Here is a 21292-nt window from a genome sequence, read left to right as displayed (position 1 = left end):
CTGTGCAGCAGCAGTACCTGCAGCTGCTCCATGGTTGCCTCCGTGTCCTTGGCTGCCTGTGCCAGGAGAGGGCGGGCAGACTCCAGCTCTTCCTGCATTACTGCTACATCATCTGCTGTTTGCAGGAGCTGTGGGAGCAGAGTAGAGTGAGAGCCCCAGGGAAGGTGTGCATTGCCCCAGTGGGTGCATGGTGTCAGGCTGTATGATACAGGTCTTGCCCTGGTCCACAATCCAAGTCTAATGCTGTGGTGTGCTTAGACAGGACTGCCTAATGGTGCCTGTGTCCAAGGCAAAAGGCAATGAGTGGTTGTTACATGCATGAAGTCTCAGAGGCAGCCTTCCTCCAGGGTCAGCTCTGCTACTGCCTGCCCAAGTCCATCCTAGCCCACTGCTGGTCCATAGCGTTTGAATTAGGGACCTCCTAACCCGTGTTTGCTGTCTGGGTTATTTAAGTGTGTCTTATAACCCAGACTCAGGCTAGGCATGCATCTATAAGGAAGTAAGAGCTGTGCTCTGAACATGTCTAGCATGGGAAACATTAGCTTGAGGCTGTTGTTCCCCAGCTACAGCCTGCAGGCACTTTCAGTACACAAACTCCTGGCAGTCAGTCAGCAGAAGCATGCTGTCATTATAAGGCTTTCAATTAAAAGACTAATAAGGAAGTTCCTGAGAGATGGGCTATAGAGAACTCTATAGTGCCTGAAGTGTGGGGGACCATTATTGCTTTCAGCACTGTCACAGACTCAGACCTATGGGAGGACTGAGCCCAGCAGAACACATCGTTCTCATCTGCTGCAGTGTGAGTTTGCTCCTGTAAGCCATCTCACTGCATCTCTGCAGCTATAAAAACAATGCTCAGAGCACGGGTTGTGAGAGACAGACCTTGTCCAGGCCTCCTTCCATCCTGTTTTTGGCTGTTTTCAGCTCCTCTTTCTTTTTTCCAATCAGGGAACAGAAGATGTTGAGGAAATCGAGGTAGCTCTTGGGAGTGACATAATTGTGCCTGCCCAGTTCAGCCAGATACACTAGACACTTCTTTGCCACGCTCTGGTGGATTTCTACACACATTCGAACCTACAAGAAAGGAAAAAGACCCAGTTTTATTCAGTGTTGAATGTTAGGCAAGTCTATAGAGTGTGTGTAGAGAGCACAGGGGGTGGAGTGGGCTTAAAAGTGCCTTAGTATATACTTGCAAAGCTTGTACACTCATATGGGCTTCAGTACCACAGAGGGTAAGAAATGAACTTGGTATTTCAAGGCATATAAAGTCTAATTGGCTCTGGCTGTTAATGAACTGATTATGAAACATTGCTGCTCCAGGATGGGACCTTTCCACACGTGTCCTGCATCTGTTGCCTATGTGCAGCTGGAGATGAAGCATACGACCATATAAGAGCTGTGCTTTGTGTGGCACCTACCATCCCATCCACGGTATCGGTGCTGGCACCGAGATGTGGGTTCTCATGCAAGAAGGAAAAGGCAACACATTGCAGGGCTTCAGCAGGCCACTCGTTAAACCAGTCAATGGTACAGCAGTTCACAAGAGAGGGAAACTGCCTCAAGCGTGCACGGAACACTTCTCCAATAGGGCTGGATGGAAAGGATGTAGAAAAGAAATGTTACAACTGATTATATATACAAGGATAAAGCAGCGTTCCCACTTGCTGAGCCTGCCCTGCACTTTCATACAGCCTTTCTCCATGCTTGAATTTAATCTGCATCACAATCATGTTGATAGGACAAGGGGGAACGGTTTGAAGCTGAGACAGAGAAGGTTTAAGTTGGATCTTAGGAGGAAGTTTTTCAGCCAGAGGGTGGTGACACACTGAACAGGTTGCCCAAGGAGGCTGTGGATGCCCCATCCCTGCAGGCATTCAAGGCCAGGCTGGATGTGGCTCTGGGCAGCCTGGGCTGCTGGTTGGTGACCCTGCACACAGCAGGGGAAGGTGATGTGCAAACCCTACTTCCCTTCCAAAGCTGAGAGACAAAGATCCTACAACAAAGATCAAGGCAAAGCACAAGGGAGGAATAATTAACGCTAATAGTACCATCCTACCCTTGAGTTATACCTCATGCACAGGACCATGTGGATGTTACTGCGGACCCGTCCTGTGTATGCAGCCATCAGGTTGGCCTTGGTGGGCTGCTGGCCCAGGTCTCGCACAACAGGTTTCATGGCTGTCATGATCTGTTCTTGATCATCGGTGCTGTAAATGTTGGGAATGTCACCAGAGTTGAGCAGGTTGTTGATATCCTCAAGGAAAGACTCACTTTTAATCTAAGTAGATGAGGTGGAGAGAGAAAAGGTGGTTTCTTAAGTTATAAGAGTCAGGTCTCTGTTTGTCATATAACGAACCTCTGGATAAATACAGCCCACAGCCTCTTCTATAAGAAATTGTTCCTATGGTTGCTGGGCTCCAGTAAGGGATGCTCATGTCTCAGGGCCAGCATTTGCAATTGAACAGCCACATTCAGCCACTTCAGAGGCAGAGATGTCTGGGAACAAGCCTTCCTTCTGCTCATTCACTCTCTCCTTACAGATATATCATGACTGGGGTTTTGCTCCATGTCTTGCTGTGACTCTGTGACCAACAGAAAACATACCCTCCAATCCCCCCACCCTTCTCCCACATCTGCTTCTCACTGCAGGGAAAAGGATGAGCGAACAAGCGGCATTTGACAGATGCTCATCTCTCTGCTTAGGGCACTGCTTGAAGCAACCTGGTTCCTATGATAACGATGGCAGTATAAAAGCCCATGGGAAATTCCAGGAGTTCATCTACAGCTACAGTTTACAGTAACAAGCCACTGTTATCTTGTATTGAGGTCCTGGGGGAAAACTCTTGAACTTAAAGATGTGATTCCAACTCCTTACAAGAAGTCAACCATGCTAATCCTGCCCTACCTGCGTATCCACAAACAGGAATGTCTTGGGTATGCTCTGAAGGCCTGCCTTCATCATGACCTTCTTCACATCATCTCGCCATTCGGTCACACCGTAATTCTTGGACAATTCGATCTGGAAACACTCATATTCTGCCCTGAAGGGAAGAGAAGCCTGTGAAATCACACCCTATGGAACTGCCTTCTTTGGTCATTCCTGCAGAAGAACCAAGGCTGCGTTTTTGAGGATCACTTTCTGTATTCAGGACTAGAAAAACTTCTCCAGCCCATTTTTCTGCCTCTTCATGTTTCCCCCTTGAGGCCCTTTGGCTCCCAACACTTCACAGATCACACGACAGCCCATCAGCATCACTTGGTTACTTTGTCACTGGTGATTCTCATCTTCATCTTCCAAAGAAGGAGCCCTTGTCTCTGCCACAGCCACGCTGAGGCTGCATAGGGCTGGATTACACTTGTTTGTTCACTGCATGCACATGGCAGCAACCCATCTGCTGGCAAGCAAGAGCCCAGTTTTCTTAGTGCAGGTGTACACATTAACTTGAGCTCTGTACCTTGAGTATTAAACCTGAGGAGTCAGCAAGCACAAAAGCGTGCAAGCAGTAGCAGGAAGGGCATGAGAAGAGCATCTCCAGATGCAGCCCCCATGGAGCTGCTCCCTTCTATATGCATAGGAGCAAATCACTTACATGTGAGATGCCAGCCTGGTGAGAGACTGCCTCCCACTCCCCCCAACACCCAGCAGAAGGGCATTCCCTGGGGCCTGCCGCAGGATCCGGCTGATCCGGCAGATGTGTTGCATTGCATCCATGAAAAGCTCCAGCTTCAGCTCTGCAGTGCTGGTTTGGTTGTACTCTTCCAGGTAGTCATCAAGCACACCTTTCAGCTATGGGCAGAAGCAGACAGTTATGGCCAATATTTACAAGCAATTGTGAGGGGGTGTAATTGTAACTGTGTGTAAGCACAGACTGCTTACAGAGGGCAGAGCTTGGAGCTCACTTGGTCCTAGGAACAGCTTCTTCTCTCAGTTGCTGCCTAAGAGCTGCCTGCAAGGAGGTGATGGCTCTGTTTGCTCCATGTTCCTCTTAGGAACTGCTACAGAACTGGGCTGAATTTAGCTGATGGTGATGGCAGCAGCTGCTGAATGGAGATCTTAAAGTAACTCAGGCAAGTGCCCAAGGTCTGCTGACCCTGGTGATGCTGTTTGCCTGGAAAAGCAGCAAGGAAGGATCCAAACTAAAATAGCTTATGGCTGCCCGACCTGTGCTGCTCCAGGGTGTGTATTTAGGATGGACTCCTGGTTCTATAGCCAGCTCCTGCCTGCTGAATGCCGAGGTTAGGGCTCTGAAAGGGCAGGAGCTGGAAGGAAACTCTGCTGTCCATAGGTAGAAAAGGTGGACTGGCACAGAAGTGAGCTGCTTTTGTGGTCCAACTTCTGCACAAGATAATTACACAGTTGATGTCCTCTGACTTACCCACAGCACACTCAGTCCAGAGCAGAAGAGACACAAAAACGTTCAGGATTTGGTCACAGCCCCCTCAGGATTCAGGTCAGTAAACCTGACCTAGTAACAGCAACTATAACTCCTACAGTGCTGAGGTCCCTGCCTAAGCAACCACGTTCTCTGTGCATTGGGGACAGTGCAGCAGCTTGGTAAGCCTGTCTGCCTCAGCTGCACTTGCCTCAGTGGGGGGGACAGGCAAAAAGGACTGGGAAGCTCAGTTAATTACCAGTCCTTGTCACACGGCTGTCACAAGAGGGGAGATGACAGGATAATCATCTGTTTCTGATAACGAGTGCAAAACGCACTGCTCGTTGCCTTCGCTTAATTACAACTACCAAAGTGCTCACAGTGTCTTTTCCAACAGGGAATCTGGCAGTAACATTAATTAGTTGCAAAGGTCAATTGTGAAGGCTTTAATGGCAAATACGGTATTGTTTGGGGGTAATGTGCCATTTCTTTTCAGCAAATTTCACTTTTCATTCCCGACTATGGCTTATTCGGGGGACTTGGCATAGCAGACAGCCCCCAGGATGACAATACAGAGGCAGTTAGTTCCACCTCAACTTCCCATCCACAGCAAAAGCAGCTGCTGCTTGTATCTGGAGTAGAATTTCACATCAGAGCCCCAAGTCTGTGACTCCAGATACCTTCAGTTCAAGCAGCCCCGTGGTTATTATCAACTCTTCTTTTGTTTGCAGAAGACTTGGAAGAGATGAACAGAATCCATACTGTCACAATCCCCAAGATCCTTACCTTTTCCGGGCTTTCAATTTCTTCATACAGTCTGATATGTGCCCCTGGTTCCATGAAGTCCCCAAACAGAACTGGCTGGGATGGGACAACCTCTTCAAAAGTGGTGTCTAGTTTCTCCATCATACTTCTCATCAGGTTGTCAAACCAGGTCACGTCCTCCTTGGTGACCAGGCGATCACAGAAGACCCGGCAGCTCTCGTGGTACCACAGCCTCAGCAGCTGGAGTTTGTCCTGGCAGGAAATCCCAGCAAACATCCCCATGAGAGAAGCAAAGTAGCCTTATGAGTCTCACAGCCAGGAAGGCTGGTTTCTATGTGGCCAGCCCCACTCCTGCTTTAAAGCAGCTGGAGTGGAGGAAGAACTGGGAGGAAGAAGCCACATTCCCTTCTCTCAAAAGCAACTCCTTTCAAAACAGCTGCTTGGCAGAGAGCTCATTACAGCTGCACTCAGTGCCCTCTCTATTTGTCCTCATGCCAAGGTTTCTTGGAGAGATCTCAATTTCACGTTATTTGTCCTTATCCTCCCCTCAGTGTGACTCAATTTAAACTGCTTTCACAAGTTTCTCCTATTTTCTACAAAGATCCTTCTATTCAGGTGCGGCACAGAACCAGGTCCCCCAAGTACTTCCTATGATGAGTCAATGCCTACAGGCTGTACTTACACAGCAAGGTTCCTGAAGAGACAGAAGCCTCTATCAGCATAAGATGGTAACAGGACAATATCTCTGCCCCTCTGTGGTCTCTCAGGGCTGTGTCCAGCCCTACAGGAGCAAATGGCATTGAGACTGTAGCCATGTTGCCCAAGGAGGCTGTGGATGCCCCATCCCTGCAGGCATTCAAGGCCAGGCTGGATGTGGCTCTGGGCAGCCTGGGCTGCTGGTTGGTGACCCTGCACATGGCAGGGGGTTGGAACTGGATGATCGTTGTGGTCCTTTTCAACCCAGGCCATTCTGTGATTCTATGATCCCACAACAAGGAAGCCTTGGGGTTGTGATCAGTAGGAGTCTGAACACCCCTCTAAATTCATTAACAGTATAAAAATACAACAATAATCTGAAGTGTGAGCTGGAATGTTTCTGTTCTGAGTGGCATCATTGTGCTGATGGCAGGACTGACCTTGATGTCGCTGGGCTGAGCCATGAGCATGCCCTGGAACACCTTGGAGAGGTCTCTCAGGTTGAAAGTGTAATGCGACTTTGTTGGTGTGGGCAACAGCTGGGATGTGATGGTCAAATACACGTAGATAGTGGCATCAACCAGGGGCTTATTCAAGTCTTTGACTGCATCTGCTCCAGCTGCAAAGACAGAAGACAGAGAGGGTACCAAAGTGACAGCTCAGGGTCAAGAAAGTCCCAGCAGTGCAGACAGGAGGCAGAGGTGCTGCTAGGATTTGGCCAAGAATGCACCTCTTTTCCCCTCCTGTTTCCTAGTATGGACATTGTGTGAGGCCCTGAACAAGTCCCAGCTCATTGCAATAGGGAGCTAGTCAACAAATTTCCCTTATGAAGGGGGTCAGATCCGAGAAGGGCAGAACACATCACAATAATTCTGCAGTCTTAAGAATATGTGAACCCCACAAGAAAAGGAGATACCGCCAGCAGGTAGTTGGTACTTGAAATACTCAGCTACTCCTCCTCTCTTCCTGTACTGCCTCAGTGAAGTCTTAACTACTTATAAGCTAGAAGGTGCCCTCTGGACTAAATCATCATGCAAATCATTGAGCTCAGTGAATGTAAAAGCCTCTGAGGAATGACTTCACCATGTCCCTGAGCTCACAGTCAGGTAGTGGCACCTGTGAGTACTGTAAGCACTCAAAGCTCTGCTTTGCCTTTCTCATAGCCCACCATTCCCACTCCTTCCTGCTGGCAGACTTGCAGAGGACAGCACATTTGCAAAGAGGATCCTAAATTCCCACCCTGTCAAATACAAGAGGAACTTCTTTCACTTCAAATGAACCCATTTTTTTTCCATGGATGGCTGTAGCACAGTGATCAGATCCTCCCTGCTCAGCTGCCCACAGACTGCAACAGATGGGGAGTAACAGAAGGTTTACTCCTGCACAAGGCTGTTGTCTGGGCAAGTGTCTGCCTGCTGAAGGCACAGGTAAAGCTATTCCATGCTGTGCCCACCAGCCTGTTCAGTCTCTTGCATCTTTCTGCTCTTACTTACGCACTGGATCTCTATGACTTCTTTCTCCTAGGAGGCCAGCTAGGAAACAAAGACAGAAAACACAAGTTACTGCTTTGCTTGTGGAGGTGAAGGATATCTGCACCATCTATTGCAAACACAACTCTTTAAAATGCACAGGCTGTGTGATATTTAATCAAACCATAAGAGCCAAACTTGAAGTTGGCTGGTTTGGCCCAGAGACCAAACAGCACATCAGTTCTGTTTGCTGAGGCTCAAACAACAGTTTCTCATGAACACAATTAATTCAAGTTCCATTGTCTAACACTTCCATTAGCTCACCAACATTAAATGATCAATAATAACCCCCATTACCCCATATTGGGTTGACTTGTGATAGGAGGAGGAGGCAGTTGTCTGCTGTACTTACCCATCCAACTGCCGAGGATGTTGGAGAAGATGGTCTTCTTGCTGTCGTCATCCATCTCCGTGAAGGACAGGTAATTGAAATGACGTGTGAAGCGTGGAGTAACAGCGTTCCTTCCCCCTCCAGGAGGTCCCATGGCACAGACAAAATTAATATCCACCAGCTTCTTAAATGTACCTTGAAGAAATGTGAAAGCGGGACTGAATGCTGAGCTGAAACCAGATCTCCCCAGAAAGGATGTGCATCTATCAACAGGCCAGACATGCATCTATCAACAGGCCAACTCTTGCCAGGGGTACTGGGCAAAGACCTGGGTCGTACCGATCAGCTTCCTGTCGTACCAGCCCTTGTGGTCCATCCACTGCCGCAGCAGCTCGATGGGTGGCTGTGCACCGTATGTCTCCAGCGTGGGCATGTTCAAGTCATCAATAAAGAATATGAAGTATCGTCCAACTGCAGGCCCAAACACTCCCTTCCGCCTGTAAGGAAGAGCTGTGTAAGGACACAGGACTCACAGAAGCACTCCTAACTCAATTCAAAAGCAGTTTTTTTCCTCCATTGGTTTCCTGAGTCAGCAGTTTCAGCTTCTTTACACTTATAAAGCCCTTCACATATGAACCTTTGCATGGAAAAGATCTAATGTAATGTTTGATGCGTGAGCTTTGCAATTATACGGGCACAATCTTGTATCCTCATGGCCAGTGCCAATGAAATGCATGAGTACAAACCCTCCCTTATCCTTTCCACTTTATTGCCGCTGTATTAGTTAAAATCAGCTTTCACAATCCCAGCTCACATCCATTGTCTGTCCAGCTTCATACCCACAGATGTGTTTTTAGTCCCTTTGTGTCCTGGGATGAAACTCAATGGCCAAGCTAATAGAAATACTAAGCTCAGGGATACCGCCTTTGCAAAAACCCAAAGGAAACTTGCCTCTTCTCCAGTTTGCTGTCAATGAGATCCTGAGTTTGGTTGGCAGAGGTCTGTGCAGAAAACGTCAGGAAGTGGCTGATAAATTTGAGAGGCAAACTCTTCAAAAGCTTGTCTGTAATTGTGAGAGTCTTGCCTGTGCCAGTGGGACCAATGCAGAGAACCTAGAAGCACAACCAGCAATACCCACTGAAGGCAATATAGGTTCCTGCCCTCTCAGACTCTCAAAAGCTCAGAGGACAGCAGGCTTGCTGCTTCTTCACTAAGGAAAGAGGTTCAGGCTAACAGATCCCTTAGTTCTGACAGTCCAAGGAGAGGAAAAAGTGCCCCCTGTTGAAGCTAAAAATGTTGAATACAAAAGTAAAGATAAGTCTGGGTACGTACTGGCTTACAGTTGATAAGCAACAGCTCCAGCAGGTGTGCCATTCTGACTGTGTTCACTGTGGGCACGATAATGTCACAGTAGTTGGTATCAGGAACCATGGTGAACTTCGCTGTAGGGTCCAGCCACTTCTCCCAGCGCATCTAAAAAGTATGGGTGCATTTAGAGGGGACAGCTGCATTCATCTGCTTTGAGAATGGCGTTTTCCTATTTCTGCTGTGTTTTCCCATCACAGCTCCTTGTGTAGCAGCTCAGATTCTTGTAGGCTATCAGCTTCCCAGTCCCTCTGTTTAGTCCTGCTTCCCATTACCTTTTGTAATGCAAAGCTGTAATGACCTGACTTGCTTCCCCTGGGTGGGAGGTAGCTCAGAGTTAGAGATCATTGCCCCAGCAACAACACATTTGCCTTTCCTTCTGAAAACTGGAGTCAAAGACTGACAAAGCATTTGCAATAGCTGCAAGAAGCTGCATCCCCTCAGACACTGACATGGCCCTGACAGCTTCTGCTAAGCATCTGACACACAGAACTCCCTGCTTTGCTTCCCCTTCCTGAAACCAGAGCATTTTTCCTCTTACTTCTCACTTCCAGTGCAGGACTGGTGCCTGTTAGTCAGATGGGCCCTGCACGCCCTACTGCTCCACTATCTGTTGTGGAAAAGATGGCATATCTGTCTGCCCTGCTCCTCTTCCAGACTTGACTGCACACAGCTCTTTTACTGCCACACACTGCTTTTAAATGCAGACAGACCATGTAACATCTGAGCATCTCCCTGCAGCAGACACATTTCTAAAGCCCTCACACTTTCCTGAGCACTGGTAGAGGATCTTGGTTAAGGTTTGAAGAATCTGCTTCACAACCCTGAGGGCAGAAACTATCATCCCTCTTTAATGAGATGCTTGGTTTTACTTCAAGCATTCTCACTGGTTTCCTACGGGCTCTTTGATTAAAAGATTCTGCCAGATCTTATGGAACTATTTTGCTTCTCAATCCCTCCCTCAAATTTCTCATCTCAGAGATGGAGGCAAATTATTTTACCTCCCAAACGACTTCCTCATCGAGATCATCTTCAGCGCTGGTAAATCCAGCAGTTAGTTTATAGTCATAAACCAATCCTTCTTCTGGGAAGAGTAGCTGGATCTGTGAGAGTAAAGCCACAGTGAACCTATAGCTGTTGCTTAGCTGAGTTTGTAAGTGGGTCTAGCTGAATTTGCACATAGATTGGCCTTGCAGAAAGGCTGCAGTAATGGGATGCTGCACCTGCCAGGGGCTCCCAGCTCAGGGGTCCTTGAAATGAACATGCCCAAGCAAACCCTTCCAGGCATTCAAGAAACTCTGACTCTTGCTCCTCATTACCACGTCCTCTATAATTGAGAAACTATCTGCTTTCCCTTTACTCACCTTTTCCTTTGCCATCTTCTCCCTCAGCCACAAATTGAAATTAACACGGCCTTGGGAATCTCCAGTAGCACCCACACTCCAGATCAAGGCAAATATAAACCAGGGTTCAATCAGCTCTCCAAGATGAGCCAGATTCTCCTTTGGAATCTTCCTAACTCCCTGGAAACCACAGGAAAAAAAACAGATGAAGTTCTCAGGCAGGGTTAAGGTGAACAAAAATCAGCCTCTTTTTAATGTGCTTGTAATTCTATTCAGAACACGTGTAGCTTTTTTCTAGATGGTTTTTTCACAGGTCTTTTTGAAGTGTTCTGTGGATTAAAACCTCACTGTTTCACTGATGTACCTGAGACACTCCCCTGCCTGAACTAATGTCACTCAGTGGGAGCTGGGAGAAGAATTTAATCCTTGGTTTTTAATTTGAAAGCTTTCCAGGCTTCTTCAATACTAATCCTGAAAGAATCTGCAATCTGAAGTGTTTTGCTGCATAGCTCCGAGCTCTGCTTTCTACCTATTCTCCAATTCCCTCAGCTGTAAATAAATGTGAATCTCTTTCTTACAGCCTAGTAGGCCTGAAGCTTATCATCTTGTGCTCTTCCAATGGGAAAAAGTATAATCCTTTTAGGTTTACCTGCACTTAACAAGATGCTGGATTACCTCCTGCCATGCAGATATGTTATGGGGTAACCTTTCTTTACCAGCATCTCCCATTCTGGTCACTCACACTATGTGACTTACTGCCCTGGAGAGTTACAGGTACTCACACATAATAGCAGCAATAAAATCTCACCTCAGTAGGAACGTAAGGCTGAAACAAACATTCCAATAGCACGAGGAGGCTCCTTGTGAGGTTGCCATCTGTTGAGGCAATTATCTCCTCCCCAGATTCCCGGACAAAGCCAATAGCTTCCTGTAAAGAGAGGCAGGAACAGCTCAGCATCACCAACCAACACTGAACTTTGCTTACCTTCAAGGGTTCTGGTTTCTCTTTGTCCCCCTGCAGGCTACATTAGCAGGGAGGGTACAAGTGAGAATGCTGCCATCTCTTGCTCTGTCACAAACACCACTATTTTGACTGGAGAGAATTATGTCAAACCACTTGATTGACTCTTAACTGCAAGAAACCTTTTGAGTCTCTGCTCACATCACTGCTGTTATTTGCTCCATTCCTTTGCAGTTCTGAGTTTGGGAGCAGAGCAAAAATAGCACGGCTTATTCTTATGACTTTACCCCTGGAGTAACTCCACTGTAAGATATGGAGCTGCACCAGGGATGACTGAGTCCATAAGACAACTAGAAAATAAAATACCCATGGAAGGGATGTAATAGCATGATAGGTTACCTTGAGGAACCTACTGAAAAGAGATGTCAACTGCTTTGAGAACCGCTTCATGATGTCAGGGAGTTTTTGCAGCCAACATTCTGTAAAGGGCTCCAGCCCCAAGATGCTGGGTTCCAAGTAAACCATCCCACAGCGGGAGACTGTAGCAGGGGATGCAACAGCCAAATCCTGGACTTCAAACATCATGGTCATACTCTGGAAATTCCAAAAGAAGAAGAAAAGAAAGGATCTCTCAGCATAACTTGGTGAAGTTGAAATCACCCTCTTTGTTGCAGGGCCCCTCTTGTTGCTATTTGTGCAGCACAGAGAGGGTAAGGCTAAAGTAAGGTAAGGGGGCTGCTACTGAGACATCAGTTTCTGTATAGGTGTAAAGCCAAAGGTAGCAAAAGGAGGAGGGATGAGTTACCTCTGTCATCTTGATGATTTCACCTGAGCTGAGACACAGCTTCTTATTGTCATCCAGCACTGTGTTCATGTTCTCAATCCACAGAGCATCGACTGGCCCATCAAACATGTACCACTTCTTGATGTTGTCAGTGGCCATGGCTCCCTGTCGGATGAGTGAGGAAAGGATTCCATCTGTCCTGTAAAGTGGGAGGAAAGGCTTGGTTCGTCCTGTCTTTGTAGGAATCCATGGCAAAGCTTCAACCACACAAAACAGAGCCATAAAGGGGACAGGGCCATAAGGAGATTAACAGCGCTTCTCACACCTTAGTCTCTGCATAAATGGAAACTCAAGCAGGAGGAGGACACTGGGCTATTGAGATAGACAATCAGGCGCCTTGGCACCGGGAATGAAATGCTCCTTTGTGCCTGGAAGTCATCCCTGAGCATTATTGAAGGCCACCAGCATATTCATATAGAACAATCCAAGTGTGCAGTACGGAGATCGCTCTCCTTCAGAAGCAAAGCAAGTTTTTAAGCTGCTTTATCTTAGTGCAGAGGAATTTGCTCCGAAGCAATTGAATTATTCCTTGTTATGTAGTTCATGCTGCCAGCTGAGCTGCTGTACTGTCTGGGCATGTGTTGGCAGCCAGGCCAAGAGCACAATAAAAGATGTCAGCTTAAATCGTCAGGACTGGCTATTGTAGCTCAGTGGTGAGGGATAAGAACTTGATTGCTTTTGATTTTATGCCACTATCCTAAAGAGTTCTCAGCTTTGAAGAGAAGACCCTCAAAACCAGAAGATAAGGGTATCCAAGCTGGAAGGAAGGAAAGCAGGTTTTGTACTTTACCACTCATGCGTTAATAAGTTAAACTCTCCATAAAGCTGGCCCATTGTGATGGATTTGGGATTCAGTACAGAGTAGCTGACTGGCTCGTAATTCCCACCGCTGGCTGCAGGCTGACCTTGTAGTGATGTCATTGCAGCTGCCAGGACTTCATAACACTGCAGAGGTAGGAGAGCAAGAGAATAAATGGCCACGTCTCTGTAACAACAAAGCCAGGTGCTCACAGCAACTGCATTAAAAGGGCAGTGAGAAAGGAGACATGGGGAAAGGCAGTGTCATGGCAAGAAGATGCCTGGCTGTATTCATAGAAACAAAGGATTTTAGAAGCATGGGGAGGAACTTTCATCTCCTTTTGAGAAAGCATCTTGAGGTGCCACATGCTGCTGAGTAGAGATGTTAAGGCTCAAAGTACATCTCAGCAGCACCAATAAGCCCCAGCTTAGCCTCCCAACTCCAAAGAGCAAGCCACACTATTGTACTTCCCCATGGGCATGACTCAGTACTAAAAGGCAGCATGAAAACATCTTTGTCTCCTGGGTTCTGACTGAGAGAGGCTGGAAATGCAGCACTGTGAACCTCCTGTGAAGTTTAACCCTCTGCATTACTAGATGAGCAGCAGTTTTCCAAGGCCAAGGTAGTGTTTCAACCATACCTTCGTCTTCCCAGAGCCTGCTGGCCCCACTAACATGAGGCCATGACGAACCACAGTGGTTTCATACAGCTGGATGCACTTAGTCACAAAACCTGTACAGGAAGATGAAGTAGAGTGGGTCTGGGACCACCTGCCCCTTTCCTAGGGCACAGCACTGCACTAAAAGCACAAGGCCCAAAGAGAATATTCATTGAGAGCCTCTCCCCTCACCATCAACATCCTTCAGGCTCTTGTTGATGCAGGTTTTGCGAATGGCTTCTTCCAGGATGCCATAATCAACAGGCTGCTCTTTGATCTTGGGAAATAAGTCAGAGACTATACCCCTGAAGAGCTTGAGGTCATCCTGCAGAAATTTGGGTATGTTGGCATCCCTGATAGCCCGCAGGCAGATCAGATCCTGCAAAGATGGAAGGATTTATAACTCCAAAGATCCTGCCTCTCCTCTGTGGCTGCAGAAAAGGTGCCATAAGGCTCCGACAGTGTGAAGCACAAGCATATTCACCTCATCCATAGTAGGATTTTCCTTTTTCAAGTTGCCAGCTGTTGAGATGACAGTCTTCACAGCTCTCATTCCAAAGTCATAGTGGTCCTGAAGGAGGCACAGAGGAAACAGTGTTAATGGATACGTGAGCATGACCTGAAAATCATCATAAATATCATAGGATGGCTTAGGTTGGAGAGGACACTGAAGATCACATAGATCCAGTCCCCCTGCCACGGACAGAGTTGACCCCCACCAGCTCAGGTATTGGGAAGCCACAGTGAGGACCCCCCAGAGCCACCTTCTTCCAAGCTAAACAAGGCCAACTCTTCCAGCTTTCCTTCCTAGGGGAGGTACTTGGTGCCTAGACTGAGAAAACCTCCCATTTGTGAAACATATTCATCACCATCAAGGCATCTACCTGGCTGCTGAGCTGCTCTGACAACAGCTTGAACGTTGTGGTGATCTTCTTTGCAAGGACTTTAGCTTCGTTAAACCCAAAGGAGTAGAGGGAGATCTCAGCAATCATGGAGTAATCCGGGACCATCATAGCCACGGGACGGAAGAGAGCCTGGAATATACAGACCCAACACAACATAAAACAACACGTTTGTTTTTTTTTCCTTGCTTTTCCCAGCAAATTGAAAAGGCTGAGTTTCTGTCTCAGACTGCACAGCATGAGCGTGCCTGACACCTGTCGGGATAGCATGTCTGCAGACTGAAATATGAGGAGCATCTGCTTACAGATGTGATTCAGAGCTGAAAGGGATCCTAGAAACCTTGCAAAATATTCTTTCCTAATCCTCACTGGTGGTCTGGTTAACATCCAGCACACGTATCACACCTCTTCTTCCTGCCTGTGCTCTCTGCATTACCTTCAGGTTATCAGGCAATTCAGTACGTCCTGCATATCCAGGGTTCATCGTGATGAAGACTGCACAGGATGGGACCAGAGGGATCTCCTTTCCTTCAAACATGAAGTGAGACACCTAGGAAATAAAAGCTGCCATCAGTCTCAAAGCCTGATGTCCAAAAAAGGTAGCTGGATTTTCGACGAGGAAAACAGTGGCTTTCAGTAGTTAAATTATAAAGCACAGCTGGACACAACTGCAGTGATGCAATCTGGTCCCACTGCAGGAATCCACTCTTATCAGCAACACTTTTCTCTGTTTAAGAAATCAGGCTCAGAGAAGATTCCCTGATAGAACACATTTCTATTTGAGCAGGCTTCTGCTCCTCAATGTTTTTTTTCCTGCAGGAGAGTTTGGACCTGAATTAATTTGCGAGAGGAAAAGGCAAAAAGAAACCCCAATCCTTTTAGATCCATGTAATTTCAGTCATTTCAGAAGGGTGATAAAGCAGTGCAGAAGAATTCACAGACAGCAGGTTTCTCATTCCAAGTCAAAGTCAAACAGATTCGGGTCTTAACCCCTGTGAGTCTCCAGAGGAGCAAAGCAGAAGCTGGCTGCCAGATGGCTGGCAGCTGAGTCTCCACGTAAAGCCAGCAGTTCATTTTACATTGCAACTGTGTGTGCACGAGCATGCATTCTTTTGCTGTGCACGTTGGGTTTGGTGAACCCACTAAAGCCTGGATAACTCATTTAGATAAACGTGCCGAGCAACTCACAGCAGAGAGATGGCTGCCTTGTATCACAGCTTCCAATTTCTATCATCTCAGTGGATCTTTAACAGAGCGTCTCCCACACTGAAGCCTGCTGGCACAGCAGCTCAGGCTGAGACTGAGTGTGGGCAAGAGTGGCAGCAAAGGTGAGGTTATAAAACTCACCCACAGTGAACATACAATAACCTGACGTGATGAGCCACAGCTGGGTTTTACTTACACCTCTCTGAGCTGCACCTGAACAGAGAAGCTGAGCCTTTGTGGCAGTGCATGCAAAGACAGTCGTTTGCCTTTGTGTTCTTACATTCATTACTTACTCTCTTCTGCTGTGCTTTCTGAATGGTTGTGATCTGCTGGGCCACCACAGACAGCACCTCGATATCAATGCGGTTGAACTCATCAAAGCAAGCCCACGCACCGGAGCTGAGCAAGGAGAGAAACAAGAGGGGAGAAAGGAACATCAAACAGGAGTAAATGCACTGCTGCAGCTTCAGCTAAGCCTAGAAATCATAAGCTCACACACTAAGGAACAAGAAATGGACCCAGTAGCCCAGAGTCATGGTGTACAATGAAATGAGCCATAGCCCATTGCTCCAACTATACATGGCCAGGTCAAGTCCATCTTCCAAAGCTTTGAAAACCACATATAAAGCTGGAAGGCATTACAGGTGGGTAACCTTCCCACAAAGCGTGGTTTAAAAAGTAATTACTTACAAATAAAACATCTGAGAAAAGAACATCAGCCTTTGTTAGAGTAACTAATTCAGATTCACCAGCGTGCAACAGACTAATTGGACCAGCTCTGTTTGATATGTAGAGAAGAGGAAAGCTTCTCTGAGAGCCTTCCTCAGGGTTTAAAGCAATCTCTCTTAGACACTCAATTTCAGAGACACCCAGCAAGCTCTCCTTAACGTTAAGCTGCCCCTGGGCTGAATCTCAGTCCAACACGTATAATATTAGAACAAAAGCCAGAGCTGGAAACATCAGCACAGGTGTCTAACAGAGGACTGGTGCAAAGCAGTTTAATTTGGCCTTAAAGGAACAGGATTTGTTTAAATAACTGGCTCAACTATCCCCACATATTCTGGCAGTTCTATAACTTCACTCATGCTGGAATACAGCAGTCTCCTTCATATGGTTTTGCTGGATCTTTTAAGCTGTTATAAGCAATATCCCCCTATTTCCAGTGACCAGCATCCCTACCCACTCTCAGACAATGACACGCACTGTTGTACCTGGCTAGTCCCTTGAAAAACTTCCCCATTGCCATAAAGTCAAGCTGGTCAGAGCAGTTGAACACCACAGTTTGGACTGCTAGTGCCTTCCCCAGCTCTTTTGTCGTTTCTGTTTTGCCTGTTCCTGCTGGTCCCGCAGGGGCTCCTCCAAATTTCAGGTGCAGAGCTCCTGTAAGTGTCAGGTAACATCTACAACCAAGATGAGAGCAGATAAGAAGTATTTCTACTACTGGCTTTGGGAAAGGAGAAAGGAGCTCTCCAGATGGAGACAGGCAGGAATCCATCATTTATTTTCCTGCAGAGCTGCTTAGATATGCAGCACTCTGAAGGAGTTACTACGTGGCCTTGATTAGTATTCATGGGGGCCTGCACGGATAAATCCTTCTGCCACTGGCTATAAATTCACTCCCCATAAAAAGGACAGTTACAAAAGGGTGGCACTATTATTGCTGCTGCATATTCCACAGTGTTAGATACCCTTTTATAGTTTGCAGAAGAGCTCCTTAGCTATCAGGAGGGCATTTCAGATGAGTCAGAGCGCTGCACTAAGAAACAGGAGAAAGTCAGCAAATCAGTGTGAGCACCGATCACTAGGAACACAGTGGGGACCAATGCCAGGGTGTTCTATCTCACAGAGACCATTACTGTACAACTGGTTTCTATTTACATACATTAAGAATCAAGCCTGACACATTCAGACTCTTGGTTTCAGCTCTCATGAGGCTTGTTCCTCCAGAAGAAAAAAGAAGGTACATTTACTACCCCAAACCCAATTTCCTTACCTGTCAGTGAGGGGTGTGATAACGAGGCGGCCGGTGTTCCCAAGATACTCGTAGCCATACAGAAATTCAGCATTGACTGCTCTGATGTACAGGTCCCCTTCCGTCCAGTAGGATCTAGTGATGAGCAAACACGACACCAGAAAGATAAAAGCCCTCTGGCAGACAATACATCAGCTCATAGAACTACAGCCTGTGGGTTCAGAGATGTGAATTGCCTTTAGAGAAGAAGAGATAAGGTAGTACAAGGTCTGTCTCAGATGTCTTAGAAATGGCATCTGTAGGAGACCTGAATCCCACTTCTTACAGGGAAGTTAGAGGTGCCTCACAGATACAGCTCACAGATTGTGCAAACACTTGTTTGTCACAGACACAGCTGATAGGGGAAGAGAATAAAGACTGGCCAGGGAGGCCAGGTGAGGTCCAACAGCTGAGCTCCCTACCTGAGCTGGGAGATCCACTCAAAATCATTCACACTTGCCACATTCTCCTCGATCAGCTTTGCTGCAACATCTTTGGCGTGAACCTCGATCACAATGAGAGCTGACATCACTGCTCGCTGCATCTTAGACAGTTGGCCCCGGACCACAGCAACCAAATCAGCCAGCTGGGGGAGGAGAGGAGATCAGCACTGCCCCTTTGCTTCCCTACAGCAATATTATCAGTCCTCAGGTTAGAGACTTATGATGACAAACATCCTAATGATTATAATGATGGCAAACTGTTACTTATTTGTTTGAATTCCAGTACTCAGGTCTGCATTTCCAAACAACACCCTGTAGTGACACACACAGAGCCAAGCAGGTTTTGGGAGCTGATTTCAGGTTACATACACGTGGTGGTTCAGGCTGAGAGATAAAAGCACAATCCTTGGAAATTCTGATGGTACAGCAACGTTTCTGCTCCAGCAGATTGTCCTGACTGTATTTATAAGCTACATATCTGATGTCAGAACTGAACTTGTTGATCAAGATCCTACCTTTATATTCACTTTCCTACCTGAGCACTCAGCTGTGGGAAAAGCCTGCTGGACAATTCTCCTGATTCCAGAGCTTCAGACACCTCCTTTGTCCAGAAAATCTGACAGCCAACGATGGTCACCTGGCCAGGCCATTGCAAGACCCACGTAGTACGAGGTGTCTTAACAGCAAGAGAAAACCATCAGTAAGAATGACTGACTTGTTAATGATGCATCTCACAGTAGGAAATAAGAACCGAGTTGTTATTTAAGAAGCTTTCCTTATTTATTTTTTATTTTCTACCAGCATAGCTTTTATACAGCAACCAGAACTGAGACATTCCCTGTGATCACTGACCGTTGCCTTTACTGGCCTCCAGCACAGTACATGAAACACAAGTGCTGGTGAAGACCTTCTAAGAGAGCATCCTTATACAGAAGGAGCTGCCTGGAGAGAGGAATAGCAATGGGTTCAGAGGACTGTTCTATGATATGGGGAAGTATTCCGTTGCTGTCAAATCAGCATAGAGTTTGCATTCTCTGGACCATGAACTCATCCTCACTGTTGTGCTGAACAGTGCCTTCTGCAGGTTGCATTATACAACTAGTAGAGTATCACAGGTTCATTAGCCTCATAACCAGTGATGTCTATGGCAAGTCTAGGACCAAGTCACCAGAGAACAGCAAGTCTGTGATAGAACTCTCACCTCCGGGTAAACACCAACCGATCTTTCTATGTTGTCCCTTACACTGGCCTTCATGGATTTCTCAACCTCCAGCAGCCACTCCTCCACATTTTCAGTGGGATAAATGGCAGCAGACAGCTCCACCTCTTCTCCTTCAGAAGAATACATGTGTGTGATCTGCAGATCCTCCTGGAATTGTAGCTAATGAAGGAAGCACAACAGGAGATGTGAATGACAAGTTTATTTTCTATCCCTGCCTTGCTGCCACTGAATGACAGCCAGGACATAGCACAGAATGCTCACAATAAATCTGGTGCCCAACTTGGCTGATAACAAAGTGTATCACAGATGTGCAAGACAAACCTCCTCAAAAAACGGAGGAGGATCATCCTAAAATAAGAGATTCACATCACGGGTTTTGTTTGAGAGCAGCAAATCAAATTGTTGGTGGGATGAACATTTATCGGTGCCTGTCTGGAATTCAAACCCTCAATTCTTGTTCAATTCTGTAGATTCAGGTCATTTTTCCTTGAGGTCAGAGTGCCTGGTTTTAAAAGTAAAATTTTAACAGCTTCTCTGCTGCCCCGGCAAATCACTGACAGTCCCCTTATTTATTCCAATGGCTTTGCATCGGGCTTCTAGTTCAATTTCCTTTCTATCTTCCCAAGCTAATGACTAGAAGATTGGTTCCCGTGTCTGAGCATTGCAGTGGTGTGAACTGTGTCTAGCCCTGCAGTCTGAAGTCAATCAGGAATAATAAAGAGGAAAATAGCAGGGTTAACCCCACCCAGCTCCTAAGTCAGGATGAAAGCAGAAACTCAGCTCAGTTTAGGCTTGTTTACTCCTTCCTGAGGCTATCCACAAATGGGGCATTCCACCCTCACCAGGTGTCTGTGAGTCAAGAGCTACGTCTGAGCTCTTTAGCAATTAGGCCACTGGACAAGATGATCTAATGAAAGATGTTGCTGTCTGTGGGAGCAAAGATCCAACACAAATCCAAACCCAAATCATTTTGTGATTCTATTTCTCCTAACTTCCACGGTGAGACAGACAGGTATTCCCAGGATATCTCCTGTCTGCTCCTCCTTAGTTGACCAACTAAAAACCTTCCTTTTGCAGAACCCTGTTGTCTAAAAGGTAATCACGTGTGTCCAGTTCAAAGGCACATGTCTGGCTCTGAGACGTCTAAACTGAGATGGCTTGAATCCCAAATCCAGGGCAGCCAGTTAACTGTGGAGAACTGTTCTGCTCCCATGGAGCATGTTGGAGATGTGTCCTTATGCTCTGCAGACTGAGAGTCTTATCTACCCCAACTCTTTTCTTAGTGCTGTTCAGAACAGGGCAAAACTGACTCAAGCCTTTTATCCCACACAGAAGAAAGAAGCTGCCTGAAAGAACCAACTCAATGATTTCTCATGGTGGCAAAGTCTGCATCTTGCAGTGCCTACAGTTATAGGTTTACAGGAGATACATTTCCATACAGCACAATATGAGAACTCCCCCAGATCTCACAACACCCCATGACATCAGCTCCCTAGAGGTGGGCTAAGCCTTTAAGTGCTTGCTCTGCCTTACCCGTGCAATGTTCTCAAAGCATTTCCGAAGGTGAGGCTGGACAGCAGTGGGATCTTTTGTCTGGGATAGTATTTCCAACAGCTCATCATCCGAAAGGAAGTAGAACCTGAAAACAAAGGTTGAGCTCTGAGAGGAGATTCTCTTGAACACAGCATTGTGGATGGAATCCCGGCAAGATGAGGAACAAGCCCCTTCTTTGTATTTGTGTAGAACTATCAGCCGTGGCCTAAGCCATCTACCTCTCTCTCTCTACTTATCTACTTATTTGTCAACTACACCCACAAAAAGCAGCTTTCAAATAGTAGCATTCC

General features: G+C 46.7%; 1 protein-coding gene across 3 annotated transcripts in view; it reads right to left on the bottom strand.

Moving 5' to 3' along the window:
• Nucleotides 1-21292, bottom strand: part of DNAH1 (dynein axonemal heavy chain 1) — a 57834-nt gene that overhangs the window by 16203 nt on the left and 20339 nt on the right. For 2 of the 3 annotated variants that reach the window (XM_085516553.1, XM_085516555.1), the window contains 31 exons: nucleotides 20982-21087; nucleotides 19428-19607; nucleotides 18762-18902; nucleotides 18206-18369; nucleotides 17766-17879; nucleotides 16984-17172; nucleotides 16066-16171; nucleotides 15003-15116; nucleotides 14549-14698; nucleotides 14149-14235; nucleotides 13857-14043; nucleotides 13647-13738; nucleotides 12998-13152; nucleotides 12169-12346; nucleotides 11763-11957; nucleotides 11211-11330; nucleotides 10424-10582; nucleotides 10061-10162; nucleotides 9027-9167; nucleotides 8646-8806; nucleotides 8034-8191; nucleotides 7716-7889; nucleotides 7328-7366; nucleotides 6275-6453; nucleotides 5160-5390; nucleotides 3591-3787; nucleotides 2906-3041; nucleotides 2070-2278; nucleotides 1419-1590; nucleotides 883-1074; nucleotides 18-128 (listed from right to left, as the gene is read on the bottom strand). In XM_085516553.1, the coding sequence (XP_085372679.1) occupies nucleotides 18-128; nucleotides 883-1074; nucleotides 1419-1590; nucleotides 2070-2278; nucleotides 2906-3041; nucleotides 3591-3787; nucleotides 5160-5390; nucleotides 6275-6453; nucleotides 7328-7366; nucleotides 7716-7889; nucleotides 8034-8191; nucleotides 8646-8806; nucleotides 9027-9167; nucleotides 10061-10162; nucleotides 10424-10582; nucleotides 11211-11330; nucleotides 11763-11957; nucleotides 12169-12346; nucleotides 12998-13152; nucleotides 13647-13738; nucleotides 13857-14043; nucleotides 14149-14235; nucleotides 14549-14698; nucleotides 15003-15116; nucleotides 16066-16171; nucleotides 16984-17172; nucleotides 17766-17879; nucleotides 18206-18369; nucleotides 18762-18902; nucleotides 19428-19607; nucleotides 20982-21087 (4639 nt within the window). The remainder of the gene's footprint in view (nucleotides 1-17; nucleotides 129-882; nucleotides 1075-1418; nucleotides 1591-2069; nucleotides 2279-2905; nucleotides 3042-3590; nucleotides 3788-5159; nucleotides 5391-6274; nucleotides 6454-7327; nucleotides 7367-7715; nucleotides 7890-8033; nucleotides 8192-8645; nucleotides 8807-9026; nucleotides 9168-10060; nucleotides 10163-10423; nucleotides 10583-11210; nucleotides 11331-11762; nucleotides 11958-12168; nucleotides 12347-12997; nucleotides 13153-13646; nucleotides 13739-13856; nucleotides 14044-14148; nucleotides 14236-14548; nucleotides 14699-15002; nucleotides 15117-16065; nucleotides 16172-16983; nucleotides 17173-17765; nucleotides 17880-18205; nucleotides 18370-18761; nucleotides 18903-19427; nucleotides 19608-20981; nucleotides 21088-21292) is intronic. The other variant, XM_085516554.1, reaches the window with a different exon arrangement.

The sequence above is a fragment of the Coturnix japonica genome, chromosome 15, assembly GCF_054131305.1.
Source record: "Coturnix japonica strain WE chromosome 15, WE-NBRP24, whole genome shotgun sequence".
Classification (NCBI taxonomy): Eukaryota; Metazoa; Chordata; class Aves; order Galliformes; family Phasianidae; genus Coturnix; species Coturnix japonica.
Note: the sequence above shows the minus strand (reverse complement) of the source record. Positions and strands in the feature narration are given on the sequence as shown.